The sequence below is a fragment of the Poecilia latipinna genome, unplaced genomic scaffold (assembly GCF_001443285.1).
Source record: "Poecilia latipinna isolate Pla-1442-1.1 unplaced genomic scaffold, P_latipinna-1.0 Scaffold1828, whole genome shotgun sequence".
NCBI classification, from domain to species: domain Eukaryota; kingdom Metazoa; phylum Chordata; class Actinopteri; order Cyprinodontiformes; family Poeciliidae; genus Poecilia; species Poecilia latipinna.
The window spans coordinates 42,876-54,401 of NW_015114444.1; the positions used below are offsets into that span (position 1 = coordinate 42,876).

General features: G+C 39.1%; 1 protein-coding gene and 2 long non-coding RNA genes across 3 annotated transcripts in view; 1 reads left to right on the forward strand and 2 right to left on the reverse strand.

Moving 5' to 3' along the window:
- The window catches only part of LOC106934577 (uncharacterized), a 15,312-nt gene extending 10,262 nt beyond the window's left edge, over positions 1-5,050 (reverse strand). Inside the window, exon 1 of the long non-coding RNA XR_001421726.1 lies at positions 5,038-5,050. This is a non-coding gene — a long non-coding RNA (uncharacterized LOC106934577). The remainder of the gene's footprint in view (positions 1-5,037) is intronic.
- A 2,801-nt stretch (positions 5,051-7,851) lies between these two features.
- jmjd7 (jumonji domain containing 7) overlaps positions 7,852-11,526 on the forward strand; it is an 8,572-nt gene continuing 4,897 nt past the window's right edge. The window contains exons 1-8 of the mRNA XM_015014564.1: positions 7,852-8,015; positions 8,656-8,809; positions 9,001-9,139; positions 9,232-9,346; positions 10,295-10,351; positions 10,575-10,670; positions 11,085-11,161; positions 11,282-11,441. Coding sequence (XP_014870050.1) covers positions 7,967-8,015; positions 8,656-8,809; positions 9,001-9,139; positions 9,232-9,346; positions 10,295-10,351; positions 10,575-10,670; positions 11,085-11,161; positions 11,282-11,441 — 847 coding nt within the window. The 5' untranslated portion in view covers positions 7,852-7,966. The remainder of the gene's footprint in view (positions 8,016-8,655; positions 8,810-9,000; positions 9,140-9,231; positions 9,347-10,294; positions 10,352-10,574; positions 10,671-11,084; positions 11,162-11,281; positions 11,442-11,526) is intronic.
- On the reverse strand, positions 8,848-9,065 carry LOC106934575 (uncharacterized). Its single transcript, XR_001421725.1, has 2 exons — positions 8,985-9,065; positions 8,848-8,908 (listed from the first exon to the last, which is right to left on the reverse strand). It is a non-coding gene; the product is annotated as an uncharacterized LOC106934575 (long non-coding RNA).

Consider the following 11,526-nt stretch of genomic DNA (forward strand, 5'->3'; position numbering starts at 1 on the left):
TATATATATATATATATATATATATATATATATATATATATATATATATATATATATATATATATATATATATATATATATATATATATATATATCTTAGAAATGTTTTTTTAACATTTGTTTATTTATTGTATTGTCACGTGACATATTTTGTGGTCAGTGCATCTTCTTACCATCTCGATAACTGATGTTTATTGTGTGTTTGTGGGTTTTGTTGGGTTTTATTCCCTCACAAGGCAAATAATTGGTCTGATTTATTGCGCTGCTTCAGCGGCTGCGCAGAAAAAACTTCATAATTATTAAAAAAAAAATGTAATGCACGAAAAGCCGCGCGTAAATTTTCTTTGCAAATGTTTATTGTATTACTATTATCATTATTGTTGTTGTTGTTGTTGTTGTTGTTGTTGCTGTTGCTGTTGTTGTTGTTGAAGATAATTCCATGGGTTTTTCTGTGCCTTTGTGTGGCTTCCTGGTGGCTGAGGACGGATCGCTCCGTCTGGATGCTGAGCTGCAGGATCCTGTTGGTCCGCCAGGCTGGATCCTGCAGGAGGCGGAGGATGGGCTGCATTCACAAGCACGACCAAAAATATTCAATAAGAACTGTTATCTGCACCTAATATCAGTTTGGATTGTTTTCTAAATTTTATTTCACATCTTCCTATCTCTACTGCAACAAAATTGTTTAATATCTGACGATAAAGATCTAATATTAAGAGAATCTATGACAAGTTCAAGGATTTTAACTAAACCATGGTTCATTTATTGAGTGTCGCTCTCTGAAGCCTGTGAGCTGCCAGCATGTGGAGGGAACATTTAGACCACAAAGTGTTCAGATGGACAGAGGAGAAGGCAGGACTGACTCACAGTAAAAGGTCCAATCAAATCCAGGAGGGAATAAAAATGCTTGAAATCAGAACCTGTCCGTCTCAAACTGACTCTCAATCATTTTTTTACTGATTCACACAAAAACAAATCTACACCTCATCAGGTTGGCTGGTGGAGTTTGGACCAAAGCAACCTGCCTGATTCATTCAAAGACTCTCCTGGATCTGGATTGGACCTGAACTGGTTCCTTTCTGGTTCCGTTGGTTTAAAGTGACATTTATTTTATTTTATTTGCTGTTAAATATAAGATTTGGGATTATCACACTATACCAGACATAATTTACTATTAATCTTTTCCATATTTCTTTAGTTATGTTTACATTTTCAACTCAACAAAAAATAACAACAATACAAATTTCCTCAGAAATTGATTTCTTCAAGAAATGAAACTTTAAAGTTTTGTTAAAAACTAAGAGGAGACACTCCCAAGCTCAACTTTAGAATTATATGTATATTAAATATAATCTGTTTTTGCCTCATGCTGACAACAAGAGATTGTGACTAAAAATTGGGTCATTGTGCAACATGTTAAACTTTTCAGCCAAAATAAATGTTTATTGTGTATTCAGCAACATATCTGAATAAAAACAATTTAAATGACAGAAAGAGGGCATCATCACTAATTAACACGAAAAAATAATATTTGATTCTTTGATGGGGTTTTTATGACTTCCTGAAGGAGCTCGGTGCCACTCAGAGATCCTTTAAAAAATATCCCAGGTCCAATTATGTTAATCACAGTTACTAATAGAAATGAATATAAAATTGACCTTTGACCTCCAAGGGAACACTGATCTAAAACAAATACAAAGCTTAAGTCCATGTGCATAGATTTACTCTCCTCATTAAACCTTTACAGGTGAAGCAAAGCTCAGTCCTCCACGTTTTGGTGAAGTTGTGCTTGTGATGGATGTGAGGCAGCATGTTTTCACCATCTGCTGTTTTCCCCTGGAACACAGATGTTTGCTTTAGCAGGAACATGTCTAAGTTTGTGGCTAATCGTCACTGGTCAGCTCAAAACAGGGTTTTCTTCCCCCCCACCGCCCCTCACCCCTCCAGATAGAAATGGAGAAGAAAAGCACAAAGTAAAACATCCAACCTGACAAAGCCGAGAGGGATCCCTGTGGTTTCTCAGGAGTCGGTGGACTGAGAGCTTCCTCTGGCTGCTCTTACAGATTGCAGCTGGTTTCCAGCCTTAATGCAGAAATGTTGTTGGGTTTACAGGTTTAGAAAAATCTATATTTAAAAATGTTTTTCACAATGTATTTGAGACACTTAAACTATTGAAAGCACTTTTTAAAAGTCAGACCTTGAGAATTTCAGAAGAAATTCTAGGATTTTATTTTCACCATTAGTTGTCACAAACTTTTTCATTTGGCTTCATGTTGATAATGACAGAGTGAGGGATATGTTGTGTGTTTGTGTTGAACTCAAATCATTTTTGAAACTTATGAAAACCTGAGCAGCTACATGTAAAAACTCAAAGCTAACATAGGATGGTTCTTCCTTTTTATGTCAATTATATTTCTAGAATTTGATTAAGATTTTAATTCACAATGTCGTGATGCTGCATTTTACTTTGACAAGAAGTTCAGAATTTAGATCTTGGAATGACTTCATAGCAGTGTCTTCATATTCCAGCTGCATGCCAGAACACCACAGGGAGCAGTCTGTTGTTGTGATGAGCAGCAGCCGAACTCCAGTTCACTGAACAAGCCGATAAAAACGTGTTTCTGTCAGTATTCATCCAGTAACAGAACATGTTCAGCACCAGAGGCTGTGGGTTACTCAACTGGTAACAGAGACAAACGAACAGTTCACCACTGCAGTTATCTCTATCTGCGTTTCCATTAACCCTATGACTGCGCAATTTGACAAGGTTTTGGCGCTAGGTTGAGGAGTGCGGTTTTTCTGGCCGAAATTGGCAATGAAAACACTTTTTTCGCATCACACGAGTCACGTGATCAACAACCGGATGTTGCCTCTGGCGGAAATCAAGAAGAAGAAGAAGACAACAGGAAGTAGTGTTGGGAGCTTGTGGCGTTTTTTTAATGACGTCTTACTTGAACAAACTTTTTCACGTGTGATTTTAGTTGCGCTTCTTATTTAACAGAAACACGGTAATTGCGAAATGATGTATTTTCAGCGTTAGCGGAAACTAGACAAGAGTTTTACACATAAAGCTACTGTGGCTTTTCACACATAGCAGCCATGTTGGATTACTATTATAGAAAGAGCACTCTTCTGAATACTGCTTAACAGTTTGCAGAGTGTGGTTAATGAACAGGATAGTGTGTGTGTGTGTGTGTGTGTGCGCGCGTTTTGGCTGGGGCGGGTTCTTATGGCCAGTGGTCAGTGGCTGGTCTCCACAGGTCTCATGTTAATTTAACTCACGTGACCTAACAATAACATCTGCTCACAGCGGCCCCTTTGACCTTTGACCCGTCCTTTCAGAAAAATCCAGTAACATTTAAGTCATACCTGAAATACTGTTCACTAAAATATGGGAAAGTTAACAAAGTTTCTGGGGATCCTAATAATGATGTCAGGAATTATATTAATTATTACAGCAGTGTGGCTTCATCTTAAAAAAAATAATAATAAAACAAAATAACACAATGAAGCAAAATAACTTAAACAAAATGAAGATAAAAAAAATAATGTGAACAAGCTTGTTGATTTACCCATACAATAAATATAAAATCTGTAGAGTACAATAATGATGAGATCTGTCATTTTCAGCAGAATCTTATGAATCAAGGAAATTTTTTTTGGAGTTCCTTAAGATGAACTATTTTTACCATAAGGGAATTGTTTGGTTCTAAGAGAAGTTCAGACCCTTTAGTACCTTAAGGGGTGGGACGCTGTAAGTTTTCATAAAAGCCTCCCAGGAAATGTTTCTGACTCCCATCAGCTCTGGACTCCTGAGACCTGAAGGACATTTTAAAAATGACACGGTTGGCCTGATTTGCATAAAGATTTCACATATATATTTTTTTCATATTATTTCATTTGTTATTCATCTTATTCTTATTTCAAATGTTTTTAGATTTTACTTATTTAAATATGTTTATCCCTCTTGCAAAATCCTGTTAAATTTGTACGTTTTATGCTGTGACGAAACGAGAGATGATGAAATGGATTCTGAAGCAAAAATATATACGTGTAAATTAATTTCATTTTCACTCTGCAGTTAGTCTTTTTTCTTTGAGGACAGCAGCAGTGAAGGAACAGCGCTGACCTCTGAATAAACGGACCAACTGTTCTGAGTTTCACCTTCTCAGGTTTTGTCTTAAAATTATAATTTTTTCGATTCTGACATCATATTTTTACAAAAAAAAAGAGGGTTGCATCATCTGCGCTTAAACTGACATTGTGTTATTTTAACAAAATACTTGTTCTTTTTTTAGGATTGAAAAATAAGTTTGAAATAAGAAACAAAAACAAAAAACACGTTGTGATTAACGGCGTAATTCATTTGCTTAAAGTGGAATTTTCTAAATACATCCGCAACATTTTGGTTTGAGTGACTTTTATACTCAGAGGGGTTGCATTTGTGAGGTATATCTGTAATGCTGCAATGTTTATTTTTAAAATAAATTTTAATTTTGACAACGTCAAAAAAAATGTATTAAATTCATCCTGGTGAGGTGGACAAGGGGAATGTTTATTGCTTCAGTAGATTCATCACATTTATTTTCTGCTTAACTACGAAATAAGCTAAATAAATTAATCAATAAATAAAGAACATAAGAAAACGCAAACAGTTGATGTCTAAAACGGCGTTTTTGGCGCACCTGAAAACTTTTTGGACAATAAACAAAAACTTTACTTTTAATGGCCAAAAGGAACCGCCTCACAGATCCAACTGGGATCAGATTCAGTCTGTTTTATACAGCAGAGGAAAAGATCGACTGGATTTTGCTCTGCATTTATATTAAATAGCTCCTTGACAGTTTGAGCTAAAACATCATTTTGAAGCCGAACAAATTTAAAACCTGTAAATCCACATGGCCTAAACGAAAATGACGTTTCCGTTCAGTAATTCTATGGCATAAACATGAATTTTTATTTATTTATTTTTCCTTTAACAACATAATAACAATCCATTTTAATTATAAAGATTACTTTATGTCAGTAAAATATAAAGACACAAAACCAAACAGCTAAAGCCATTAAATATATCCGGGGTTTTGTGAACATTTATTTCTAGAAAGAAAACACAAGAGAGACAGGATTCCCTGCGGAGCAGATTTAGTTGGACCTTTTTGAGGAGGTTTGTGCTTTAAAACTTTGATTAAAAAAAAACATTAGAAACCAGGTATAAAACGTCTATAATGATTCTCCATTCCGCTCAGATGGGATCTAAATTACACTGCAGTATTTCCCAAAACATAAAAGAAGAAGAAGAACTTATTTTAGAAGGTTTCGAAAGTTGTTTGTCTGTGGATGACCAAATCAATACAAGTAGAAAGATTGAGTGGAAACGGGAGAACTAGCTGCGGTGTTTCTGTTAAAAACAAGCAGGAGAATCATTAGCTTTGTTGGCGCTGCAGGTTTAATGCTCCAATCAATGCCAAGCGCTGCAAATAAATGCATGAACCGCGCTGCCTCCCGGCTGGATGCCGCAGGTCCAAAGCTCGGACGCAGAGCGGGAGCCGTGAGGGTAATTAATGGATCAACAGCGACACCATGCGGTCATAAAACAAAACAACACAGACCCACTTCACTTACCTGGATCATAGCCGCCTCCTGTCGTGATTAAGTTAAAACTCTTTATGGTGAACACTCTGAGTAAAACAAAATCACGATTTTAACAGCGTGCAGAGAGACAACAAAAGAGCTTTGGGACAAAATACACCAAAAGAATCTTCCTTCTTGGTTGCAGACAGTGATTCAGCTGCGACATGTACAATTTTGTTGTTTTCTTCCAAATCTGAATATCCACTGTGTGATTACTTAGGGAACAAAAACTGAGACAAAAAAAAATAGAAGCTCTGAAATATAAGCAAAATCCACCATTAGTTCAAATGTCTGCATGTGTATACTGACCTGTGGAGAGGCTGAAAGAGTATGGACCACGGAATTAGGCAAAGCACAAGCATAAGTAAAAAGGTATAAAAAATATTACAAAATTGCTATAAGGAAGACGAAAGATATATGTACTTAGTTACATTTGTGGGAGATTTCTTCTGTTTTTATTAAACTTTTTTTATCTCCTTTAAATGTTTCAGATCAACAATTAAATTTTAGTATTCTATTAAAATAACCTTAGTACATACAAAAAGGAATTTTAAAATTGTGATTGTATTTATTATGAGAAAAATCTATCCAGACCAGCCTGGCCTGTGTGGAAAAGTAACTGTCTCCCGTTTTAACTGCTGAATGAACTTTTTGAGAAAGTTGAGCCAAACTTAAGAAACCTAAATTACTCCAAGAACTTGTTGATAATAAATTCTGGAGGTGACAAAAAAGAACAGGTCAACTTCTAAATCTACAGACCCGTTGCCTGAGCTAAGGTCAGAGGTCATGATTTAACAATAAGATGGAGAAACTGTCCATATTCGCTTCCAGGAAATCTCCATAGGAAGGTTTCCAGGTCAGAACCACTGCTGACCTAACAGAACATAACAGCTCGTCTCACAGAAAAGAAAACATCTTGATGATCTCCAAGACATTTGGTAAAATATAGACTTACATGACAGAAATGCAACATTATGGAAAGTTTGTGTCATATTACATCTTACCTATTAGTAACACAGTATTTCAGGAACAGAACATCATGGTCACAGTCAAACATGCTGTTGGTGGTCTGAGGGTCTGGCCTAATCTATGCATCCTCAAGATCTGGACAAGCTGCCATGATTGATGGAATCATGAACGGTGCTCTACCAGAAAATCCTGCAGGAGATTTTCTCACCTTTAGTTCAGGAAGTTTTAGTCACAGTGATCCAAAGCACAGCAGAACAGCCACATCCAAATGACTCAGAAATGAAATGAAATTATGTTTTTCAGTGGCTTAGCCAAAGGTACAGACTTAAATCCAGTGTAGCATTACCATAAAACTCTCATTTATTTTTATAAATCTACTGATGTGGCTGAATTAAATAGTTTCTGCAAAAAGGAAGGAGGCCAAAGTTCCTCAGTGGTGATGATAAAGACTCGTTACCATTTATTATAAACTCTTGGTGTAGGTTGTTGCTTCTAGAGGTGGAACAACTAGTTATTATATTTAAAGGGTTTCTTTTTGCTATAATAAATGAAATCATATATTATTACCAGCTACGATCCTGAACATTAAGTTGAACAAAAAAGCAAAAATACAAGAAATGTGTGAGGGGCGAACACAGTGACAGCACTGTAAACTGATGTATTTAGCTTAATAAAATTGAAACCTGATATTGAAAGACTAGAGAGACATAATGCTTTTTTCCTGTGTGTGATGTCAAATCTTGTTGAACCTTTTTCATTTTAGGTCAGCTAGGATTGCCAAATTACTCCTAATTTGAAAAAGTGTCTAAATTTTTATGGGAGACATTTTTTATTGCTATTATTGTTTTTTAAACAATTGTGACAGCCTAGTCTACATGTTAAAAGCTGTAGGAGTTTGCTCACAAACAACGTGCGTAAAAGAGACCAAATAGCAATTTAGATTGAAATGGATGACTTTCTGTGGGGTTTTGACAAAGGATTCAAAAGACATTTTTGTTAAATTATGCAGAAGTAAAAATCGTTTGATGAAATATGGCTTTCAAAAATGAGCCTCCATTTTTTTTCTCTCATAAAAGATTAAATAACACAAATTATCGATGTTGTCTTTGTTAGAAATGGAGTTAAGTTAGAAATGCTACATTTCTAACTTAACTCCACAAGCGTTGGATAAGCGAAAAAATGAAGAGAAACGTCTGTTTTGACTCAGGACTAGTTGATCCTCATCACAGTTAGAGGGCGCTGTGGGAAAACTAGTCAAACCAGAGAGGGAGCGAGAGAAAGAAAAGAAACATCATGGTGGCATGCAGCCTGGACGGAACGTCTCCTCCTGTCTGACCTGTGAGGGTTGGAGAGGGAGACGGAGCTGCTCATGGAGTCTGTTCAGGAACGGCTGGTTGAGTTTTCACTGGAGGCTCACGGTGAGAAGGATCTCCACTCTGAGTTTACTAACACAGATCAGCAGACTGACAGCTCCAACTTTCACTGAAACCATTCATACATATGCTTTAAAACTCGATGTTGGATTTCTGAAAGCTTTCATTATTGCGGAAGGAACGTCAATAAAAAGCAGCACTTGGAGAGCAACTTAAAGACTGACAAAGCTGGACTGAATTATTCCAATACTGAATAAATGTTCTAAAAAATACAGTTTGATTTGTCGAACCTTAATTTAATCGGTAAACCAACAATAATCGATTTAAGCATCTTCTCTGGACTGCTATCAGATCCTCCTTCAGTACATCTAGAAGGTTCCGTAGTCTTTCTCTGAGAGCTCAGAGCGACTTCAGCTTCTACATACAGCATCACTGATCCAGCTGTCTGGATTCATTCTTGCTTCCAGGGACTTCCATGTCTCTCCAGAGTATTCCTATTGGTATTTCACCTATTAATCTGGGAGAAACTGGTGGATTGTGTATTTTTCATCTTAGGCTAATTGGTTGACGCATTCCTCCTCTTCTCCATGTGTCAATTTCATTGTCATCATGAGTTATGCAGGTGTTGCAATGGTTGCTGGCTGCTGTCTGGTCTGTCAGTGACTAACTGCTGATCACCCACCAGATCTTTACCTGAACAAATCTGTGCCACATTTGGAGGGACCGCCTGAGCCGCTGCAGTTCTACCGAGACTGGATCGGCCCGAACAAGCCCTGCATCATCCGCAACGCCTTCAGCCATTGGCCAGCTCTGTCCAGATGGACACCAGAATACCTCAGGTGACAAGGACCTGTCCGCAGTGAAACAAGGATTTTTATTTGAATTCTCCGCATGTTGAGATGAACATCCTCCTTTAGCTCAGAAAACACTGAAGGTTCCTGTGATTAAAAGGAAGAAGTTAAATCTGCTTCTGCTGTGTGAAGTCTCAAATTTTTACTGGATCACTGAACTCACATCTTACTGTCCGCAGGGAGAAGATCGGGTCAAAGATGATCAGCGTGGCAGTGACTCCTAATGGCTATGCTGACGCCGTGGCAGGGGATCGCTTCGTCATGCCTGAGGAACGACAGATGAGCTTTTCTTCTGTGCTGGACATAATAGAAGGAACGGTGAGGCAGTGTAGGGCCCGCTCCAGGGTACTGGACTGCTGCTCACCTGACTGGCTTCTGTTCTGACTCTCTGCTGGACTAAATGTTTCCAGGTGCAGAAAGCCGGAGTGTTCTACATCCAGAAGCAGTGCTCCAACCTGCTGCAGGAGCTGCCTGAGCTAGTGGACGACCTGGAGCCTCACGTACCCTGGATGAGCACAGCACTCGGTCAGTTCCATCACCAACCCAAACCAGAAGGGACTCAGAGCAGTTCCACCTCCTCCAGCACACCTCACTGCTGTTTCACACCTCTCCTACATGACCTGCACCACTATATGGATACTTCGACATCACTTCAGGCCTTTTTGTGCAATATCACAGTTCCTGTCTCAACACCCCATCATACGATTTCTCTAAATCTAAAAAGACGCAATGCAGTTTAAACCAGGCTAAAGGTTTTGTCAAAATTATAACGTCTTGAAAACCATGTGATCTATTGCACTGTTTTTCAAAGTGGTGGCCTCCAGGAGGCGCTGTGGGAGCCTCTGAAAGTTGGATGGAAGATGAGAAGAAAATGTTATCTGGTAATAAAGTCACATGTTGTCTGGTAACATTTTCCACCGCAGAACTAGTAGCTATCTAAAGTCAGCAGCATTTATACTAACAATGAATAAAACATTCTAAAAGTTAACATTTCTTTACGTATGTTGTAGCGTTGTCTGTGGGTTTGTATAAAGGGACCCGCGTGCTGAGGTCAGTGCTCTTTTGGGGCCGTGATATGGAAACGTTTGGGATCTATGGCAAGAATCCCTCAGTAAAACAGGGCTGTCTGTCCGTCACATCGGGTCCAGATCCTGTGTAAGGACGTACACTCACTGTCCATCCAGTCCTGGTAATTCTGTCTAATGAGGCAAAACTACCAGACATCCTATGCATCTGATGACCTCCATTTACTCAGATTGTCGGACGATCCGACAGCGCCTGGTTTTGGCTTCCAGGGCTGGTGGTCAGTTAAGTTAGGAGCCATTGCTGGTGTGGATGAGGAGCAAATTACATCCAAATCAGGTCATTCCTTCTGGGTTCTTTTCAGCAGCAGCTGTGTTTTACTTCAGGCGTCTGTGTCGTTATTGTTGTTGGCTTAAGAGTCACGTTGTTGTCTTTGTTTCCCTCTCTTAGGGAAATCACCAGATGCAGTCAATTTTTGGCTCGGAGAAGCAAATGCTGTCACATCCAGTAAGATTTCAGTTTGATTTTCATGACTGCCCCAAATGTGTTTGATATTCATGTGAAAAATATACTTCATTCATGAAGGACAATGTAGAACAGCCACATTTTATGACTTTCTGGAGTGTTTAGTAGGATTTACCGGGACGAGGGCACAAAACTTGTTGCTCCATCGAAGCAGTTGTCCAAATTCTGTTTTTTGTTCTCAGCTGTTCTGTGTTTTGCTTTCCAGTGCACAAAGATCCCTACGAGAATCTATACTGTGTGATTTCTGGAGAAAAACACTTCATCTTGCTTCCACCCACTGACCGACCCTTCATCCCTTATGGTAACCACAGTAACCATCTGTTTCTCAATGTCCTTGATGGTTGTAACTACAACAACCATTCTCCGAGATCACAGTTTTCAGTAACAGGTGATCACTACTATTTATCCAATGACCTTCTATTAACCCTAAAGATATTACCCTCAGTGAATACAACACATCTACTGTAGCTACCACAGGATCCACTGTATATCCTCTCCAGCAGCAATCAGCTGCTGGAAACATCTGGTCTAGTTAAAGGTTAACCACCAGAGTCAGAAAGACAAACCTTCACATCATCTTTTGGTCTTGTTGCAGCTGACCCCTGCTCAGGACTGATCACAGGAAACAGTCATGTAATCTTGCTGTGGTAACTGTCCACCTGATGTAACCACAGTCCTGATCTCTTGCAGTAACCACGGTAACCATCTCTGTCAGGTCTGTATCAGTCAGCTGTTTACCAAGAGCAGGACGGCGGTGAGTTTAAGGTCATCGATAACGTGGACTCACACAAGGTGCGTTTAGGTCCTCATTTCCTGAAGGTGTTCCATCAGTGCCTCGCTGACCCCACTCACCCCCTCCACCCCGTCCACCTGCCCCCTCTATCTGCCCACTCCACCCCTTCTCTGCTTCAGGTTCCCTGGATCCCTCTGGACCCTCTGGACCCGGACATGGAGCGCTTCCCTCAGTACCAGTTAGCCCGGCCTCTTTGCTGCACGGTGAAGGCTGGAGAGATGCTGTACCTGCCATCTCTGTGGTTCCACCACGTCCGGCAGTCCCACGGCTGCATCGCAGGTACAGACCCTGAATGCATCACGTCTCCACCAGCAGAAAGCATATTATATAGTTTATATAGTTTAGCAATAAGGCCTTAGTCACC